General features: G+C 45.7%; 1 protein-coding gene across 5 annotated transcripts in view; it reads left to right on the top strand.

The window, feature by feature from the left end:
• ALKBH8 (alkB homolog 8, tRNA methyltransferase) overlaps positions 1 to 19,317 on the top strand; it is a gene marked incomplete at its 5' end in the record, with an annotated part of 247,603 nt that extends 228,286 nt beyond the window's left edge. For all 5 annotated transcript variants that reach the window (XM_083609114.1, XM_083609111.1, XM_083609110.1 and 2 more), the window contains 5 exons: positions 3,660 to 3,766; positions 5,879 to 6,030; positions 9,121 to 9,377; positions 16,429 to 16,578; positions 18,653 to 19,317. In XM_083609114.1, coding sequence (XP_083465240.1) covers positions 3,660 to 3,766; positions 5,879 to 6,030; positions 9,121 to 9,377; positions 16,429 to 16,578; positions 18,653 to 19,186 — 1,200 coding nt within the window. In that variant the 3' untranslated portion in view covers positions 19,187 to 19,317. The remainder of the gene's footprint in view (positions 1 to 3,659; positions 3,767 to 5,878; positions 6,031 to 9,120; positions 9,378 to 16,428; positions 16,579 to 18,652) is intronic.
• Positions 19,318 to 22,347: the final 3,030 nt, after the last annotated feature.

A 22,347-nucleotide genomic window follows, 5' to 3' on the forward strand; every position in this document is an offset into this window, starting at 1 on the left:
CTTCTCTCTCTCTCTCTCTCTCTTTTTTTGTCTACATGGCCTGCCAAATGCAATTTCACCTCTGTGCAAGCAGCCTTGTGGAACTTTCCTAGCTCAAAGAAATGCCCCTTTCTCTCCCAGCTGCTCTTCTCTTTGAATTCTCTCTCTCCACCCCACCTCCCCCTGCTCCCCCCCCTTGCATTATTTTGCCCATGCCTTTAGCAGTGGGAGCAGCCTTCAGAATGCAAGCGCCTGCTCCTATGTCTATCTAGGCATCTTTGCATGCTCTGCCACGCATTTCCTCGTCACGAACGCTCGCTCCAGCGTCATGTTTACACTGCAGAGTGGTATTCTTAGCTTCATGCGTATCGCTCACGCTTTTGAGGGAAGGGCTGGGTGTGAAGACACGCTATTCCGAACCCCCCCCCCCCTTTGAAAGAAACATTGGAAAGGATTGTGCGAGATCAGATATCCAGCATCGCCTCCCATAATATAGACACATATAAAAATTTGTATATATAACACGTATTATTGACTGCAGTCCTTAGCGGTCGGCACAATGGGCAAGCTGGAAATTTGATCTTCATTGGCTTTGCCACCTCCGAGAATAAAGAAAATGGGTAGAAGCGAAAATAGTAATTGGAAATCGCTCCTGTGGAGGAAAGCTGTCATGAGAGGCGGATTGATTTGGCAGTGGCAGAAGTAGCGCTATTGATTGCTAGTCCTTAGTGAATTAAAAAGAAGACCAGGAGCCTTAATGCACCTCCCTCCCTTTCCTTTTGTGTCTGTGGGTGTGTGTGGGGGGGGGACGAGACAAAGAAGTGGCGACTTGGATTGCGCTGCTGGGATAAAGACTTACAAAGAGGCGGGGGGGTGCTATCTGGCTCCTTCGGCAAGTGGCCTCGGCCAGGTGGAGTCAGAACAGAAGCCTTTGAAACTGCAAAAGGATTATTGTTATCATAATTATTATTGCTATTATTATTAAAAGTGGGCTAGAAATTACTTTCTGGAAGGCTTCTACGATGGCATTTGAGGAGGCGGAACTAGGGCAAAACCCTCTTGCAAAATGTGGGTGTATACTTGATATTCTTTATTTTAAATTATTTCATCTTCATAACACACTTTACAGCACATTTCGAATTATAGCTATTTTCAATTCTATGTGTATGTATCTAAATAGCTTTTCCTTATTCCTCACCCTGTGACTTCCCTCCACCACCTAACAGCTTCTTCTGTTTCACACTCTGTTTCTATTGTGTTGTGAATATTGTTTTTAATTTCCCCCATAAGCCATCTAGCCATATTTTGCCTTTACAAAATTTGGTTGATGCATATCAATCAATTTGTTTTGGAACAATGTTTTTCCATGTATTCTTCTACACATATTGCCACTATAATATCCACTGTTGGAGGCATCAAGGCTTCTAAATACCAGTTGCTACTACACACAGTCCCTACTTGCAGGTTTCCCATAGGCATCTGGTTGGCTGCTGTGAGAAGAAAATGCTGGACTTAGATGGACCACTGGCCTGATCCAGCAGGTTCCTGTGTACAGTGGTACCTTGGGTTACATATGCTTCAGGTTACACACTCCGCTAACCCAGAAAAAGTACCTCGGGTTAAGAACTTTGCTTCAGGATTAGAGCAGAAATCGCGCGGTGGTGGCACGGCGGCAGCGGGAGGCCCCATTAGCTAAAGTGGTACCTCAGGTTAAGAACAGTTTCAGGTTAAGAACGGACCTCCAGAACGAATTAAGTTCTTAACCCGAGGTACCACTGTACTTAAATGGGGCATTTTGAGTGCTGGTTCTCAGCCATGGCCAGTGCTAGGTTGTGTCCCTTTTGGGGGCGGGGGGAGGACATTTACCGTATTTTTCGTCTATAAGTCGACCCCTATTTTTTGAGCCCAAATTAAGAAATAAATATTTTAAACGTTCCATGTATAAGATGCCCCCAACTTTAAACTTAAATTTTTTTGGGAAAAATACAGTCTTATACATGGGAAAATACGGTAATTTCATTTTTTTATTTGCTCCTTGTGTGGTCCATACAACCTGCAACCCACCAGGTTTTGCACAGCCCCACCAGCCAGGTATGGCAGTCCTTTAAGGACTTTAAGGTATGGCAGTCCTGTAAGTTTCCTTGTTTTTTGCTGCCTGCCTTGGACTGCAAAACCAGGGGTGATGTCTAGGCCCTGGCAGGCCACCCTAAACGTCAATGAATGGCCAACTAGATGTCTCTGGGAAGCCCACAAGCAGGACATGAGGGCAATAGCTCTGTCGTGGTGTACCCCAGCTACTGGTATTCAGAATCATACTGGCTTTGATCCTGGAGAAAGTATATCATTGTCTTGACTAATAGCCATGCATAGCCTTATTCTGTATGAATTTGTCCAAACCTGACAGGAGCACATCAGCAATAGCTCACACGGCTTCAGTTGACTCTTTATTCAAAGAAGCAAGACAGCTCAGGAGGCCAGGCCTAGTGAGCAAAGCAACTCGTCCCGGTAGAGCTTGCCCCTATGAGGTAGTTGTGGGGACCGAAGGTCCCTGCCTTCCCACTACTCCCTAAGTCTCCTCCTCCCTGATTCCTTCCCAAGCAATCTGAGGCTCCTTCATTTTGCCGGTCTTTGCTGCGCCCTCATCATACCGCTTTGGATTCTGGGAAACTGGAGGGGAGGGGAGCTGGTCGCAGCAGAAGTGGGGGACAGCCCGGCCTCCCCATGAGCCTGAAACGTTGCTGACTCTTGGCCCCCCTCCTCTCCAGCCGCTGGTTCTGGAGTGCTCTCTGTCACAGACTCTTCCTGCTCACTAAACCCTGTTGCTTCTTCAGCTTCTGCCAGCCTCCTCCTCCCACCAGTTCTCTGCATCCAGCCAGTCAATCACAAAACCCCTTGTAAAATTGTAGGGCAGTAGCTCAGTGGCAGAGCTTCTGCTTTGCAGTCAGAAGGTTCCCAGGTTTGATCTCCAACATCTCTAGGTACACCTTGGAATGTCCCATTCCTGAATACCTAGAGAGCCGCTTCCAGTCAGTGTAGGCAGTACTGAACTTGGTGGACAAATGTCTTGATTCTGTACAAGGCAGCTTCTGTGTTCCCAAAGACTGTGTGATTCTGAGTGCAAATGCCTGCTGTGTCCATACACAGACAATCAAAATGCTGACTTCTGTGGCAAATCTTGCCTGTTGTTGTTGTTGTTTAGTCGTTTAGTTGTGTCCGACTCTTCGTGACCCCATGGACCAGAGCACGCCAGGCCCTCCTGTCTTCCACAGCCTCCCGCAGTTTGGTCAAACTCATGCTGGTATCTTTGAGAACACTATCCAACCATCTCGTCCTCTGTCGTCCCCTTCTCCTTGTGCCCTCCATCTTTTTCCCAGCATCAGGGTCTTTTCCAGGGAATCTTCTCTTCTCATGAGGTGGCCAAAGTATTGGAGCCTCAGCTTCAGGATCTGTCCTTCCAGTGAGCACTCAGGGCTGCTTTCCTTAAGAATGGATCGGTTTGATCTTCTTGCAGTCCATGGGACTCTCAAGAGTCTCCTCCGGCACCATAATTCAAAAGCATCGATTCTTTGGCCATCAGCCTTCTTTATGGTCCAGCTCTCACTTCCATACATCACTACAAATGTTGCCTACTTACAGTTAATTCTCAGAAATAACAGATGATTTCCCCCTCTTTTCCACAGATTGTTATGGATTTCAAACATCCGGATGGACATGCTGCAGCAGTTATGCTGCCTCAGCGTAGCTTGCTGGTAATGTCTGGAGAATCTAGATACCTCTGGACCCATGGGTAGGTGTTGACAGTCATAAGTTAATGATATTACATGCATAAAAATGGCAGAGCAGACTGGCGACAGACTTCCCTTCTTGTTTCTTTAGCAGTCACCAGTTAATGATGATAATTTACTGCAGGGCTAGGGAGTCTGTGGTCCTCCAAATGATCCTGGACTCCAACTCCCATCCTCCCTGATCATTGGCCATGCTGGCAGGGGCTGATGGGAGTCGGAGTCCAATAACAGCTGGAATACCACAAATTCTCCACTCATGAGGAATAGAGGTGATAGGCAGGGACGTGGGCCCTTTGAAGATATGCCCATTTATGTTGGCTTTAGAAACCAGGCTAGATGTTATAGGATAACTAAAAATGGTGAGGTAGTGTGCACGGGTATGTGGTTTTTAGGTCTGCTTTGTTCAAACTCGCAAAGCAATGATATGATTTGCTGCAGTTTATTCTGCCACGGCTGAACTCGGCTCAGCAGCATAGAAGTCAATAACAGGCTGAGCGCTTGTCTTGCTGGGAGTCAAGTGCTGACGACTTTTCAAGTCAGCAATTCTGACGGGCTCTCAACTAGTCCCCTGGACAGATACACCGCCCCTCCATGGCAAATTCTGCATTAATGAAGCTCGTTTATCAAGTTGAGGGGGAAAAGGCTGGACGTGAGAAAGATTTGGAGTTTTCCCTGAGGAAGCTCAGACAGACTGTACAGAGGGATACTTGGGCAACAGAGTTCCCAAGATTCCTTTTCCTGTACCAGGCAGATTTATTCATTATGTTACGATCCCACCAATCCTCCCGGGTGCTTGAGAATGGTATTTATGGGTCTTTCCTCCCACTTTCATTCTCTCAGCAACCGTGTGAGGTAGATTAAATAAAGAGGCAGCCTCTTGCCCAAAGAGAACATCATGGCTGATCAGCAATTTGAATCCGGGCTCCTTTGAGGCACTATCAGGGCATTGCCCTTGCTCTGAAAGGTCTGCATTGTGGGCATTTCCCTTGTCAATATCAAGGTCCGCAAATAAATAAATAACAAAAAATAAAATTTTATTTATATCCCGCCCTCCCCAGCCAAAGCTGGGCTCAGAGCGGCTAACAACAGTAAAAATAGCACAATTTACATAAAATCACAGTCAATTAATTGAAATACATTCTAAAATCAATTCAGAATCAAATTAATGGCAACCATTGGGCTAGAGTTCTATGAGGATTACAGAAGGAGAGAGGAGGTCGGACTGTGCCTTGGCCAAAGACCTGGTGGAACAGCTCTGTCTTGCAGGCCCTGCGGAAAGATGTCACATCCTGCAGGGCCCTAGTCTCTTGTGACAGAGTGTTCCACCAGATCGGGGCCACGGCCGAAAAAGCCCTGGCTCTGGTTGAGGCCAGCCTAACCTCCCTGTGGCCCGGGATCTCCAGGATGTTTTTATTTGAAGACTGTAAGGTCCTCTGTGGGACATACCAGGAGAGGTGGTCCCGTAGGTACGAGGGTCCTAGGTCCGTAATGTCAGCAAATGAGGTATGCAGATCCAAGAGGGACCTGCAGCAATATGTTGCAGTGCAGAGCAATTTGTTTTAGCCCGGCAATGTCATAGTCTTGAACTCTGAAGAGCAGGAGGAACCAACTGTCTCTGGGGGGCTGTTTTACCCCCAACTGGGCAATCAGGCCAAGCTTCTGATGCTGGTGTTTCAAGAACTGGTGGTCCGAAACCTGCAGAGCCTGAGATGGGTCCCCCCCCAGGTACATAGACATTTAGACACTTGTCTCATAATTTCACAGGTTTCCACGAACCATTTCATCTAATATGTTTGTCATGTGTGGTGAGCCAGTGTAGTGTAGTGGTTAAGAGCGGTAGTCTCGTAATCTGGGGAACCGGGTTCGTGTCTCCGCTCCTCCACATGCAGCTGCTGGGTGACCTTGGGCCAGTCACACTTGTCTGAAGTCTCTCAGCTTCACTCACCTCACAGTGTGTTTGTTGTGGGGGAGGAAGGGAAAGGAGATTGTTAGCCGCTTTGAGACTCCTTCAGGTAGTGATAAAGCGGGATATCAAATCCAATCTCTTATTCTTATTCTTCCTCCTCATGTTAGATAATAATAATAATAATCCTAGCTTCTGTTTTGTTTTAAAGCATCACACCTAGGAAGTTTGACATTGTTCAAGCATCTGAAGGACAGAAAATTGGAGCTGTCACTGCTGACATTGGAGATTTAACCTTGAACAAGAGGGGAGAAAGGACATCTTTCACTTTCAGAAAAGTGAGGAGAAGCCCTTGCAATTGCTGTAAGTTCCAGTTGTTCAGATACAAACAATGGAGCTTGTTGGGTCCCTCTCCTTTAAGGCTATGCTCCCCCCACTTAGCCCTCAGCTCTTAAAGGCATGGCTGGATTAACTGCTTCTCATTAAACTTTGTGCCATGTTCATTCTACACTTGTACGGAATCAAACGGTCATGGCAGTTCTGACTCTGTGGAACTCCCTGCCCATTGATACCAGACCTTAACCATACTGTTTTTGGCACCTGCTAAACAATTTCCTTTTCTTTAGGCAAGTCTGGCCAGCTATGTAAAGTCAACATATATTTTAATGAGTGATTTACTTTAGAATGAGTATTTTAACTGCAGATCTTATTTATAATTTTAAATTCTTTTGGGTAAATTCGTTTTCAACTTCTGACTTTTATCAATAATATTAATGTATATTTTATGCAAACCGTTTTTGCAATTAAGCAGCATTCAAATCCTGTAAAAGAAATGCATTTTTAAAAAGCAAGCTTCAACATGTCTTGCTGAGGCTATAGCATCTTACCATGTATTGCAGCAGTAGCCAACGTGGTATCCTGCAGATGTTGCAGACTGCAACTCTGGCCTTCCTCACCATTGACCATGCTGCTGGCTGGGCTGATGGGTGTTGCAGTATGGCAAGATCTGGAGGGCACCATATAATCTATCCCTCCTGTATCCCAGGAGTGTCATGCACTCGTCTCTGGGCTCTCCTGGCCTCCAGTTGTGGAATAAGCTGTCTTGGCAATATGGGAGCCCCAAAGGAATAAACTAGGGCTGAGTGGAAGGCCTATGAGAGCTAACAGCCTGCAGTAGGGGCACTTCTTTCCTCCTCTCTGGATATTCTTGCCAACCGTGCCCTAGGGCGTGACCACTGGTGACCACTACATTCCTACTGGTCCCATTACCCTTCCCACTCCCAGGACTCTCAACATGTCATGGTCATAGCTGTCAACCGTCCCTTATTTGGCAGGAAACTCCCTTATCGCAGCGCCGTGTCCTGCTGCTGTCCCTTATTGATGATGTCCCTTAAATTTCCCGGGTTTCAAAGGAAGCAGCTCCTCTCCCTCCCTCCCTGCCGGCCAGGGAGGAGGGAGGCTCCAACTGTGTTGCTTGGCTGCGTTGCTCACCCAATACGGAGTCTAAGAATGACTGGGGGGGTGGAGCTTGCATGCCTTGTGCCGATCAAATCGGCCGCGTTGCCTGGGGACTCGCCTTTGCTTAGCGCTTCCCAGCGGAGAGGTGATGGTGGTTTTCCTTGCTTCATCCCCTTTGCCGGGTTACTGCGCTGTGGGAACCACTGCTTGAGGCTTCGTTTGGCTGCTGGCTGGGCTTTCTACCTTTGCCTTGGAGGGGCTCAGAAGCTGAACATAGCTGTGCTTGGAAAATCACTTATTTTGGCTGCTGATCCCTTATTTTTGAGGCTGCTGGTCCCTTATTTTCAAATCTGTAAGTTGACAGCTATGGTCATGGTTCACTCAGGGCTGACCCATTTCCTTTGCAACACTTAATGCTATCCCTTCCAAACCCCTCCCTCTCTCCAGCTTTGCCACCTCTGATTGGTTGGGTGGAGCAGCAGCAGGTGATCAGTTAGATTCCTGCCCTTTTGACTGGGTCTGTTGCACTACAGGGCTTTTATTCCTTGGTTGGTCTGCTGCTGCTACACAATATTGATTTCACCTGGAAATAACCTTTTTTTCTTTTTTGTCTCCTTTTAAAAACAAACCACTACCCCTTTTTCTCGACTAGCGACAAATTTGTCTTTGAAAGTGCAGCAGGAGTAAGCAATATTTCCCACCTTTTAGCCTCCAGAAAGCATTCCTGTGGCCAAAGAAACCCTTTAGCACAGAACGCGCATCTTAATCAAAGTAAGACTTTTGAGTCGAGCGTAGCTCTAGTAGTTCAGACAGTTTTACACAAACAATCTGATTGATGTGTTCAGAGAATTTTTTTTTTATTTGCTTCTTATGGTGTAAACTTTGGGAATTGCTGTTAAGGTTTGTTGCCACATCGGCACACCTAGGGAGCGTTCTTCTATGTAGTCACCCAATATAAGTTTGGGCTTTTTGTTGCTGGTTCCACACCATGCCATGAAGCATCCTGCCTTCGCCCTTATTTAAACTTGTACGATGCAGTTGTACCATTTTTGCATGCAACATGGTGCAGATATAGCATGGAAACCATGGTTTGCAAATTGAGATCCAGCCTAGGGGCACGCACTCACTCTCCTCCCCTGCTCCCCTCCCCAAAGAGAAGTCTTCCCTCCCTTCCCATCTCAACATTAAAAGTTTTGAAGAGTTATTTGTGCACTGGTGCTAACTATGCAACAGGTTATTCTAACCATGGTTCTCTTTTGAGCCAGAATTTGGTATTATTGTTTCACATGAACCATTAACTTCGGTGCAATGTAACTCTAAACCATGGTTAATATTGACAGTTACATGCAGACATGCAAAGTGAGTCTTTGTAATCATGATTATAGGGTTGCTGATCTTTCCTTCTAGTAGAAGCCCCTTATGCCTTGAGAGATGGCACTCCAAAAGATCCCCAGAATTTTGGAGGGTGCACAGGGGGCTCAAAGTACAAGGGGTAGGGTCTTCAAAGCCCCATGCATGGGTAGAATACTTCTTGTGTTTTGGATCCTGGCCATAGTGTTTTTCAGATACAGTTCCTAGGATGTAAACCTAGGTCTAGTAACTACTCTGCCCATACCATACTCTTGCACCCTGATCCTCTTAGAGTATCTCAGTTTAAACCGAGATATAGTTCAGTGTTTCCCAAACTTGAGTCTCCAGCTAGCTAGCAAGACCAGTGGATGATGGGCATTGTAGTCCAAAAAGTGCTGGAGACCCAAGTTTGAGAAACACTGATTTAGTTCATCAAATGTATAGATTAGTGTAGATCACTAACTAGGTAATAGATGTGCCATTTTAAATTCAATTCAATTTTAAAACTGAAACAAAATGTGCAGTTTGGTTTGCGGTTTTCAGAATTCTCTGTTAAGTGAGCGCAATCCAAAATGGACCGCTCTGGTTTGGAGCACTGTGTTCTGTTTACGGACAAAGAAATCCTTCTCCTTTCCTACCCTGTAGCTTATCCTTCTGTGTGTGACAGTCAGCGTAAGGACACAGAGCCTTCCTTCCCGGATAATGAGAGAGAAGCCTCCAAGCTAGAAGAAAAGTATGTCCACGAGGTGTATGAAGGGATTGCCACACACTTCAGTAGCACGAGACACAGCCCATGGCCGCGAGTGGTTGAATTCCTGAGGACTTTGCCGTGTGGGGCTGTTGTGGCTGATGTCGGCTGTGGCAACGGAAAGTATTTAGGAGTCCACAAAGACTTACATATGGTAAGGAACTATGTGGCTTTAGTCCTCCTTGCTTTGAAGGGGATAGTTAACCTATCAGAATTGCCTCTCCTGTGACATTTTTCCTGCATGGAAAGCTTTCCCTCCCTTTTTCTTTTTCTTTCTCCTCCTTTCCCTTGCCTCCCAAAAAGGTCCCACAAAGTGACTTACAACACAGTAGTTCAGTTTCGAATATATAGGCTGGAATCAGGGGGAGGATGTTTCCAATCCCTCAGATGGCGATTCTGACTTTTATTTGGCTTTGGAAGGTCACCTGAGTTGAGCCAATATTCAAACAGGCCATTCAAAATGATAAAGAGTTCCTAAAGCCCAATAAAGCCGTCATAACAATTGTGGCATGTGTCAGAACCAGGCCAGGGTTGTGGGTGGCCGAATCTGGAACCTGGAGCATGTGCTTGCCATCATGGTGGGATCCTGGCTGTCAGTTGCTGGCACTGGCTGTAATGCACTCGGCTGCAAATTATGGATGTGGAGAGGCAAATTGGCACTCGCTTTTGAGATGATTAAAAATGAACAGTATCCCTTTATCTTTGAGTGAACTCGTTCCCTCCTCCTCCTTCCATCGCAGGGCTGCTTTCCATTGTTCTGAAACTCCTGGCTTCTCTTTCTTGTCCAGGGTCCACCAGCACAAAGCCAGCAGGGGCAGCTGTAGCATCTTGCCTCCTGGTGGGGACAGAGATATGGATCAGGACACTTATACCGCCTGCCGTTACCACCAGTGTTTCACATTTCTGCTCTCCGTAGAAGCCCATCAAGCCTGTGCAGAAACAATTGTTGTAGCGTCTTATTCTTGGCCATAGACCTAGACTTCTGCAGCTCTTGGTTCCAGGTGGGGATCCCCCTGAAATTGTGCCCCCCAGTCCCATCTTGGCTTTTCCCACTGCCTTGAAGTTTTTCCTCTCCAGTGTGTCCTGAAACTGCTGCGTCTGTATTTTGACAACTAAATTTTGCCATTACAAGCCTAACCGGTTTGACCGACTGTGCCTGGATTCATGCTGTATTACCATATAATGATACCTGAGGTTATATGTAATAATCCCAAGAAAAGTCAAGAAAATGTGATAACACAGAGAGCAAAGTTCCACACACACACCCCTTTTCAGGCAGCGCTTGAAGATTAAAACCCCAGGAGAGCTGCTTCAGCTGCAGAGTACATTTCACAGCTGCTGTTCAAAGTACAAAGCCAGAGGGGGGAAAAGACAAAGTAGAGCAAGGATGGGCAATCTGTGGCCTTTCACATTTTGATGGACTTCGACCCCCATAATCCCTGGCCGCTGGTTGAGGTCCCCTGAAGGACACAGGCTCCCTACCCCTGCTCCCAGAGCAAAGGTGACCAATTTCTGTTTTCTCAGGAACCACATTGCCTTCCAAACCATTGTCAAGTCAATAATAATAATAATAATAATATTTGTACCCCACCCATCTGGCTGGGTTTCCCCAGCCACTCTGGGCGGTTTCCAACAAAGATTAAAAATACATCAAAATGTCACACATTAAAAACTTCCCTGAACAGGGCTGCCTTCAGATGTTTTCTAAATGTCAGGTGTTTATCTCTTTGACATCTGATGGAAGGGTGTTCCACAGGGCAGGTGCCACTACCGAGAAGGCCCTCTGCCTGGTTCCCTGTAGCTTTGCTTCTTGCAGTGAGGGAACTGCCAAAAGGCCCTCGGCATTGGACCTCAGTGTCCGGGCAGAATGATGGGGGGGAAGATGCTCCTTCAGGTATACTGGGCCGAGGCTGTTTAGAGCTTTAAAGGTCAACACCAACACTTTGAATTGTGCTTGGAAACGTACTGGGAACCAATGTAGGTCTTTCAATGTAGGTGTTATGTGGTCTTGGCGGCCGCCCCCGGTCACCAGTCTAGCTGCCGCATTCTGGATTAGTTGTAGTTTCCGGGTCACCTTCAAAGGTAGCCCCACGTAGAGCGCATTGCAGTAGTCCAAGTGGGAGATAACTAGAGCATGCACCACTCTGGTGAGACAGTCCACGGGCAGGTAAGAGCTTCATAGCTCTAATAAAAAGGAGCTTAGACATTGCCAAGGAATTACATGCACAGTTCAGAGACGTGGAAGAAAACCCCTCACTTTCATTACCGCACTGGGGGCAAAATGTTAACCCCACACTGATTAAAAGTAGGTAGATTGCCAAGGGCCAGGTAAAATTGCTTTGTAGGGCAGATATGGCCCCGTGGATTGTGACTTGGCCACCCCTGCTTTAGAGCACAAAGCCTACATGCACAAATGTGTTTCTCTAGTCTTCTTCCGGGTATCTTTGGTTTGGAATATTCCAGGAACTTTAATCAGCTCAGCGCATAGTGAAACTATGGAACTTGCTCCCACAGGAAACAGTGATGACCGCTAACCTAGATGGCTTTAAAGGACAGATGCATGAAGGGAAGGGTAATCAATGGGCTGCTTGCCATTTTGACTGTGTTCTGCCTCCACAGTTAGAGGCAGCAATGCTTCTGAATACCACTTGCTGGAAACCACAGGAGTAGAGAGTGCCTGAAGCTCTTGTGCTCGAATCCTGCTTTTGGGTTTCCCATAGGTATCTGGTCAGCCACTATCAGAATACAGTTCTGGACTGTTGGCCTGATCCATCAGACTCTTCTGAAGTTCAGTCGACATATCTGAAGTCTTCCACTGGCCTACCTCTTATGATGGTGGCATATTTGGCTTCTGCCAGTGTAACTGGTCTTCTACCAAATCCTATGACATCTCAGCTGATAGACCCTAGCCTTAAGATTGCTCCCTACGAGTAATAAAATGTTAACTGGCACACAATTCGAAAGCCACTTTTAGACAGTAAGCAAACCCCAAGCAGACTTGCTCCTGAAGAGGCCAAGAGAAGCTTTATTGTTGCTAAACTTTCTCCCTCTTTGCGGCAATCCGTCATTAAGATTTGTCTCTCCAGCAAGCTCCCTCATTCAGGAACTGGCGTCTGCAATGTAGTTAATATCCCAAATCAACTAATAATTATTTTCAGGCTACAACATTCAGGCATAAACACGCCCACTTATAAATCAGTAGATTCCTTCTGGTTAAAAATAAATTGCCTGAAGCAGATGCATTATAATTCCAGACAGGGAATTATAATAGGAACTTTTATTTTATCAGTGCGCAGAAAGAAGGGAGATAAATATGCCTGCCAGTTATAACGATGATAATAATAAACATACATCAGGTTGCTCCAGTATTATTGCAGCATGCCCGGCAACATCACAACGGCTCACTTCATAAATTTGGTGTGGTTTTAGCTTGGGTCTGAATTGTTTGACAGAGTGTGTGAGAAATGGCCAAAGGAGTGTTAAAATTACCAAGAGATTTTTGAGAGAGACTCTTGGGGATTGGAAGCAAGTGATAGATTTGCTACACTGGCCAAAAGGCAAATGTGGATTTGGGATGATGGGAACCTCACACATCCTTTCAATCAAAGTATTGCTTTATTAGCCAATGAAAAGGGAACATATTTTGTAGGTGAAGGACTCAAAACAGCAGACAGGTGAAAAGAAAGCCAAAAATAAAAATAAGGAGCCCACTGGGTATATGACACAATTCTCCTTTTCGTGGCAACGAGAGATGGCCTTCTCGTTTTTAGACGCAGCCCCTTCTCTCTGAAAGGTGACGCGGCAGCTCTCTGTGAGGGAAAACAAAACACTACGTGAAAGAAATGTTAAAGGTCTGACTCAGAACAAGTGAAGCAAGGGAATTTCTCTCTCCTTTCTCTGTCTCGCACTGTGGCTGCATGCTGTCATCTTTCTTGCTGTGTTTGTATGAATTTGCCCGAATTTAATTTGCTTCCTCGAGACTCTCATGCTATTAGTTATAGCTGAGATGTTTCTCTAGGGAGCCACATAATTTCATTTGGTGGCTGGATTTCAAAATTAGATGTAGTTCTCTCTCCATCAGCTTTCTGATGAGTCGCATCAATCAGGTTTCAAATGGACTTAAATGATCTAATTCCACCAGGAGGAGTTAGTTATTGTGAGGTAAAGCTAAAATGACCACAGTATCCTGTGGTTCTTTTTGTTCCCTGAGCTTGGGGAGATAATCAGCATCTTGTGGATGGCAGGCTCCCTAATAATTATTATATTTTGCATCTTCCCATCTCCGTCGCTAACCTGGTAATAGAAATAAATGTGGCCACTGCCAAAAATATGGCTCTATTATAGGGTGAAACCATGGCACTTTGGTTTCTTTCCTTCACAGCCTCAAGAAATGTGGACAGGAAGAACAGAACAGCTCCTAAGATTCTCTGGGGAAAGCCATGGGGGACCATGTGTTGAGATTCCTGCATCTCAGGGGGTTGGACTAGATCAGGCCCGTCAAACTCCCAAGAGACTGTGTTCTACTCCCAGTATGAATAAACTGGCAGTGATCTACCCATTGTCATTGAGGATTGACCACAGTTGTTGAGCTTTTTTGGGGGGGGGGGGATTGACCTGAGTTTTTTGGGAGAGATAATGGTTGTTGAGCTTTTGTGGGAGAGGATTGCAGTTTACTTAAGCCCGCGATCAGGATCACCAGGGGATCTACCTATCGATCGTGGTCAACCGGTTGGACATGTCTGGACTAGATGATCCTCTGGATCCCTTCCAACTCTATGATTCTATGACTGTTTAAAGTGGTATAATACTGCTTCAGCATCTTAAAAAGTAGAGACATCACCTTGCCAACAAAGGTCCGTATAGTTAAAGCTATGGTTTTCCCAGTAGTGATGTATGGAAGTGAGAGCTGGACCATAAAGAAGGCTGATCGCCGAAGAATTGATGCTTTTGAATTATGGTGCTGGAGGAGACTCTTGAGAGTCCCATGGACTGCAGGAAGATCAAACCTATCAATTCTGAAGGAAATCAGCCCTGAGTTCTCACTGGAAGGACATATCCTGAAGCTGAGGCTCCAGTACTTTGACTACCTCATGAGAAGAGAAGACTCCCTGGAAACGATTCTGATGTTGGGAAAGATGGAGGGCACAAGGAGAAGGGGACGACAGAGGACAAGATAGTTGGATAGTGTTCTCGAAGCTACAAACATGAGCCTGACCAAACTGCGGGAGGCAGTGGAAGACAGAAGTGCCTGGCGTGCTCTGGTCCATGGGGTCACAAAGAGTCGGACACAACTAAACGACTAAACAACAACAAAATACTGCTTCAAATGTATGGTTATGGATGTGAGGCAAAGGCACTCTGCAGATGCTCAGGAGTGTTCGTCTTTGTTACTTCACCTGCTGCAAGGCTAAACGTTGGGATTTCAGACGGGATGATGGGCTGATCCAGATGAAACCCTGGTTCACATAAGCATGGGGGGAAAGGCAGAATGAGTTAATTAAAATAATATGAAGGTGCCTCTGATAATCCAGTAAGATCATTACATCTTCTTAGCAACTTGTAATTATCTGTGTCCAGTCATTATGGGCATGCCTGCAGCTCCCATCGTATTATTTATATCAAATGCAAATTTAATCTGAAGCCTCTGTAGCCTTTGCAGTTTCTTCTCTGCATCTCAATTGAGGTAGGCAATGCTCCTGGGGTCTTCCCCCCTCCCCACCTCCCAGTGCAAGATCTAATCTTTTGTTTTGGGCAGTACTGGATTCGCTTTAATACATAGGACGTTACAAGTAAGCCCGACTTCACAATTATTTGATGTAATTTAGATGCAAATTAGGAACCTCATATTCTGCCGGTCGTAGGCTTTCTTCCTCTTGGTTAGCTTAGCTGCAGCTCATTACATTTCATCAGAGTACAGTGTTGCCTCTTTTCAAGGTCACTCCAGTATTGTCTTTTTGATTGAATTCCTGCTTCCCAGTCAATTTATACTGTACATATGTGGGACAGAATGTGATTGAAATCAGAAGAATTGTGCCTCTTTTTTTAATCATGGAAGGTGGCCACAGATACAGTCAATGAAGCACTCACTTTCTCCTCTTTTCAGCTGCTTGTTTGTACATGGAACCCTTTCATAGAATTGTTCATAGACTTCTAGAGGTGGAAGGGACCCTGAACATCATCTAGTCCAAGCCCTTGCAAAGCAGGAATAGGCAGCTGTCCCATACAGGGATCAAACCTGCAGCCTTGGTGTTATCAGCACCATGCTTTAACCAGCTGAGCTATAAGGCTACTTAAACCTTTGAACCTCATTGGACTCTTAAGTGCTGCGGCTTCATTGGCTAAAATCCCTGTTTGAAGTTGAGTGGTGCCTTAAATTTCTTTAATCTTTCTCAAGATTTCAGGGAGGGAGTCCTAGCTCATTGGTAGAGCATCTAGCGTCCACGCAGAAGGTACGAGCTTCAATCCACAGCAACTCCAGTTGGGCCTGGGATGGAATATCCCTGTCTGAAATCCTGGAGAGCAGCTGGCAATCAACACAGACAGTTCTGAACTAAATAGACTATATAAAGCAGCTTCCTGGTAGAAATAGCTGCTGGTCAAAATTTGCCTTGTTTGCAATGCTTTTTAAATTCTTTTTATTTAATTGCATTTTTAAAAATAAAAAAAATAGGTGTTAGCTTCTACCAAAGGCCAACGACATTTTGAGGAAAGGAAACTAAATTATTTTATTCTGGGAGTAAGGAGCACTTTGCTTTTGACACCCTCTGCAAAATCCAAATGATAACGAACTACTTTACTGGGACATTGTGGAACAGAGGAGGCTCAGAAGACAAGACAGCCACCGCAGTGCAGCATTTCAAAGGAGACGGCATTTCTACCACACATGCTGGAGAAATCCAGAGGTGCCATTTGAGCGTGTCACATCTCGACAGTCCTCTTTTATTCCTTCTTTCTTCAAATTTCTACACAAGTATGCAGTTAAAATTTTGAAGAAGTGAGATCCAACCTTGAGATACTCAATTATTTCTTCCGCAGAGGAAAAAAATGTGCCAGAAATTCAAAATACTTGCAGGCTTTGTTGGGGGGGGGGGGGAAATGTCTGAAGGAAAGTAGATATCCTGCCTGTAGGTGATTTTTGCAAAATCCGCATGAAACTTTTGTATGTATCTTGTTAAGAGTGCAGTCCTTCCCATTTTCTCTTGCAGTTTGGCTGTGACCGTAGCATGACTCTTGTGGACATTTGTGGAGAGAAGGGATTTCAAGCCTTTGTGTGTGATGCTCTCAGAGTACCAGTACGAAGCAGCTCATGTGATGCCTGTATCTCCATTGCCGTCATCCACCATTTTTCAACAGTGGTAAGTTAAACTCTTCCCTAAGATTTGTTGCCATTTCCTTTACACAGCAACACTGGATGTCTTATACAGTCATAACTTGGTTCTTGAACGCCTTGGTACTCGTACATTTTGGCTCCCGAATGCCGAAAACCTGGAAGTGTGTGTTCCGGTTTGCGAACGTTTTTTGGAAACCAAACGTCTGACATGGCTTCTGTGGCTTCTGATTGGGTGCAGGAAGCTCCTGCAGCCAATCGGAAGCCGCGCCATGGTTTTCGAACATTTTCAGAAGCTGAATGGACTTCTGGAATGGATTACGTTCGAGAACCAAGGTACGCCTGTACTGGGTCCATCTATCCCATCACTGTCTCTTCCGAAGGACAGCAGCTTCCCAAGGGTCTTGGCCAAGACCCATCATCCACTTTGGCTTTCAGCCAATATGAGCTGGTTTCCGTTGCACTTTCTTTTCCGTTGATGGGTGGGGCTAGGCCATCAGGACACCCATGTTTAACTTCTCAGCCATTAGCTGGCTAAGAGAGCCATCCTATAGCGAGATGAACCAGGGTGGGCGGAGTTAGGATCCATCCAATGGGTCTCTGGCTGAGCTGGGAGGTTTCTGGTGCAGCCAGGCTATATTGGCATAACACCCCATTCTTGGCTCAGCCAGAGGCATCTTCCCCATCCAGACTTAACTAGGGCCCAGCTGGCTGAGTTGAGCCTGGTGGATCTTAAGCCATCGTAAGCCCTAAAAAGGATGTGTGGAGGGGGCGACTCAGCCTGGATCTTAAGTAGGGCAGGGCGATATCTGGTTTTCAACATCACAATATATCACCAGCTAAACATTGTGATATACTGATATATTACAACATCTGAAATAAGGATGGAACTATGTAAAGGCATTAGCTGGCTTCAGGGTTTTTCCCACATTGTGATTTTTGCATAGCGCATGCACACACACACACACATCATAATTTGCAATATATTGCCAGGTCAAAAACTATGAAGCCGATATGGACTTCAAACCGGTTTTGGATGATATATTGCCCAGCCCTAACTCCCCAGCCACCTAGCATAAATTAAACCAGCAGAAAAGGTGGTGTCACTCAAATACTGTCTTAAGTACAGTGGTACCTCAGGTTACATACGCTTCAGGTTACATACTCTTCAGGTTACAGACTCCGCTAACCCAGAAATAGTGCTTCAGGTTAAGAACTTTGCTTCAGGATGAGAACAGAAATCGTGCTCCAGTGGCCCAGCGGCAGCAAGAGGCCCCATTAGCTAAAGTGGTGATTCATGTTAAGAACAGTTTCAGGTTAAGTACGGACCTCCGGAACGAATTAAGTACTTAACCTGAGGTACCACTGTACTTGTTTTCCCTCTGCCAGGCTTAGGCTGGCTCAGTCAGCAGTAGTCCCACTCCTAAGCAGGAATTTGAATCTGGTATACGTCACAGCTGCTTAATTTATGCCGGCTTGCTTTACTCCAGCTTCTATATGCAACAAACACACGTTTCAGGATATGGAAAGCTATGGTGCCCAAGGCTTGGCGCTGGATACCCAAAGAGCTACTTCTGCCCATATGAACCTGTGCACACACTCCAGTTCTTAGGGGAGGAGGCCCTGTTCTGTATCCTACCACCATCTGAGATGCCATTGGTAGGTGGGAGGAGCAAACCCTTCTTGCATAGAAGAGCCAGGGCCCAGATTATGGATTGTCTTGTTATGAAACATCCAGATTTAGGCACCAATTGTTATCTTTTTTTCCTTACTTGGGCACACCTTACAACAATGTGCTTACATCTGTGACGGTTGCTCCTTTTTCATTTGAGCAAGCAATCATAAAAATGGCAAGCATAAGCAGTCTTTTAAGAGAAAAACTACAGCGTTTAAATGGAGGTTGATAATTGCCTTGGGTATTACAGAGCAGGAAAAAAATTATTTTACCAAATAAACAGATAAAGAGCAGTACAGGTGTTCCTGATTATATAAACCACTAGAGCAGGTCAGTTTTCCTTTGCTGTACTCGAGGCGTTGCTCTCACTTGCAGTCCTGCTGCTGTTAACCTTTGGACTGACTTGATCTGCTTTCCCCTTGACCAGGAGAGAAGGCTGGCCGCTCTCTGCGAATTAGTCCGGCTGCTGAGGCCGGGTGGAAGAGCCCTCATTTATGTCTGGGCTATGGAACAGGAATACAAGAACCAGAAGTCTAAATACCTGAAAGAAAAAAGAGCCCGCGGTGGTGCGTCGGAAGAGCTCGGCAGTGACACAGTAGAGGAAACAGGCGACAGTGACTGCCAAAGTTCAGTGCACCCCAAGAGCAGGTGTTGCAATGCAAACCAGGCCGTTCATGCCAAACTGCCCGTTCATACCAACAGAACATCCTTTGGCTCCCAAGACTTGCTGGTCCCTTGGCACCTGAAAGATGGCATGAAGAAGAAATCCAGGCATGTCCAGTCTCATCAGCCTGTGGGATGCTCTGCAGACTCGCAGGAACTTAGTCCCATATTTCACCGTTATTACCATGTCTTCTCCAAAGGAGAACTGGAAGCGCTCTGCAAGAGGCTAGATTGCATAGAGGTACAAGAGAGTTACTATGACCAAGGGAACTGGTGTGTAGTTCTTGAAAAGCGGTAACTTATCTACGAAACCTTGCAGGTTGCCAAAGTGGAAAGGGGATGTATTTGACATAAATATTTGGTTGCAAAAGGGTATTTGGGCAGCATTTGGCTTTATGTTTATAAAATAAATATTCTTTTTAGAGTGTTGCTGGGATTATTTTACTTACCAGTTTAGGAACTTCTATCTTGCTCTGGCTTTACCAACCAAGTATATTTCATTTCTCTTTTTAAATTTGGTATTCTGCCTTTCTACATTGAGGTACTCAAGGCAGTTTACACCCCTTAACAAGGACAGCCCCAACAGCTGCATGAACACAGTTGAATCAGGACTTGTCACTAAATGCAGCATCTGTAACTTGAGTCAACCAGCAGAGTAAGACAAGATGCTGAATAACAGTAAAGGGGCCTAAAGTGAAGGATTGTCTAGGACAGTAAAGAAAATAAAAATAAAGTGAAATGGTGGTTTTGGAACTGCATAAATAAATGAATGGGTGCTCAAGAAATCAGAGGAGGTTGTGGAGAATGGATTGTGAAGTTACATGGAAAGAACAATTAAGAGCATAAGAGCAAATGTTTGTCCTGAATGTAAAAGTTTATTATATAAAGTTAAGTAGCGTTGGCAAGTAGAAAACAAACAAACAGAATAACCCATTAAAAAAGGCAATATAAGCAGAGACTTATAAACTTTAAACTAATCCAGAATCACAAGAGACCATAATGTTCAGCACAGTCATTGGCTCATTTCCCCAGTTTCCTTATGTACAAATGTTCCCCAACTCTTTACAGTGATTTAATTTTCATCTCTGGTTCGCAGCAATGTCCCCATTACCTTCCACAATCTTTGTAAGCCTGACATTTTATTTTTTAGATGGAATGCAATGGATTGAGGGCTGGGTTAAAAGAGGCAGGGGTCTAAGGTTTCTGTAAGGCACCAAGCAGGTCTCGAACCATGATGTCTAGCCTCTGCTCTCCAGCTCCTTACTTCTTGCACCACCAGGCCAGGCAGAATAGGCTGTGTGTGCGCCCTCTAAAGGTAAAGGGACCCCTGACCATTAGGTCCAGTCGTGGCCGACTCTGGGGTTGTGGTGCTCATCTCGCTTTATTGGCCGAGGGAGCTGGCGTACAACTTCCAGGTCATGTGGCCAGCATGACTAAGCCACTTCTGGCGCACCAGAGCAGCACATGGAAACGCCGTTTACCTTCCCGCCGGAGCGGTACCTATTGATCTACTTGCACTTGGTGCTTTCGAACTGCTAGGTTGGCAGGAGCAGGGACCGAGCAACGGGAGCTCACCCCGTCACGGGGATTCAAACCGCCAACCTTCTGATCAGCAAGTCCTAGGCTCTGTGGTTTAACCCACAGCACCACCCACGTCCCCGTGCGCCCTCTAGGCTGCAGTTTTAGCTCAAATGCTGTCAGCTGATCCTCCCAAGTCCACTTAGACACATCTGTTGCTATAAAGCCCTTTTTGGCCAAGCCAGCTCATCAGCCTAAGCATCTTGAGTGTAAAGATGTTGCCGCTTCCTCTTCCTGACAGTTTGCTCAGACTGTGACGAATGCCTGCCTGAGGCCTCACATCCACTTCTGGTCCCTTTAGTGTTGTCATCCTTCCTTGAAACTCAGCCTTTTGCATGTCTCTGTCCTTGACTCTGACCCTTCAGTCTTGGCCTACCTGTTCTGGCACCTGACCTCTAGCTGTTCTACAAACACATCTCTTGTCTCCGATCCTTTGCTCCTCACGTCTGCCTGACCTCTACCCCAGCTACTGGCTTTCTGGTCTTCCTTTACATGGAGCTAACTGGACCCCCAGCTGCAGCCCATCTCAAAAGTAGGTCAACACCTAACAGCTTCTTAGACTACTTGACAAGGCTCATCTGAGGTATGTGTGGTGCTCTCTGGGTATCTCTTTGCCATGATTCTCACAGACTCTTGCCAATTAAAGCGAACGAACAGATGCTTTATTGCTGACATTAACACGGGAATAAACTGCTGAGGTTTGTAAGTGTAGGTGTAAACACATCTGTGCGCCAAAGTAAGAGAAACTGATGTCTTGGAGATGTCCAGCGCTGGGCAGGAAATATGTGAACTACCTTGAGAATCCTCAGCTCGTCTCTTTGATGCTGTCTCATGTTGGGATGAGGAGAATATTTTTCTCTCTCTTAGCCCTGAGAATGTGTGGGTGGATAGGAATTCTCATTGGCTTTAAGACTGCGCGCTTATAGCCCTGAGGGTAAATCAATAACCAATTACTTTCCTTTGCATTTGCTTTCATTATTGCAAATGCATTTGCAAGGCCCAGCGAGACTGCCAGAATGACATAGCAGACAACTCAACCACAACACAATGCAAATGACAATATAAAGCACACTGGTCAAGCAATCCTATAGGCACACTGGAGATACTCAGCTGCTACACCAGTGGAATGCCCTGCCTATCCAGTATCCAGTCTGGGAGGGGAGGGGAAAAACACACAACTGGAAAATCCTCATACAGTGGGGGAAGACACGACTCCACCTTCCACAGAAACAACACCGAAGTCCACCAATCAGGTGCCATGTTGGTGGTGACACCCACATGGTGCCCCCCCCCAGCAGCCAACGAACTTGTATCAATGGATAACAAGATCCCAATACATAATATGGTGTGTCATTTTAGGGGGTGAAACTTAATTTTTGCAAATTTCTTCAGCGAGTGGTCTTAAAAATATGTTTTTTGGATGCTGTGGAAACTTAAACCAGAAGACGTGATTTTACCGGTCAAAGGATCATAATCTACGTGGGTCTTTTTGGTTGCAGGTGCCGAAACAATGGCTTTATAGGTAGGATGAAAGGGGAAGGGAGAAAGGGTGAAACTGGCGGCACCAACCAAGGGTTTCAGAAATATATGTCTCCTGCTAGAATTCCTATAATGCTTTCCCCCTAATTATCTACAGATTATGCTTGCATGTTTTGTCTCTCTGAGAAAACAGAAATAAATTACGGCCCTGCTGCCGACATTGCATAGTTTGAATTTCAAATGTAGCCACACAGAATCCTCATTAAGTTTGCCTGTAATGTGGAATTGTGTAGATGCACACACACACACACACACAAAATCATTATTGTTGTTGTTTAGTCGTTTAGTCCAATTCGACTCTTCGTGACCCCATGGACCAGAGAACGCCAGGCACTTCTGTCT

This window comes from Podarcis filfolensis (assembly GCF_964270895.1).
Source record: "Podarcis filfolensis genome assembly, chromosome: 4".
In the NCBI taxonomy this organism is placed as follows: Eukaryota; Metazoa; Chordata; class Lepidosauria; order Squamata; family Lacertidae; genus Podarcis; species Podarcis filfolensis.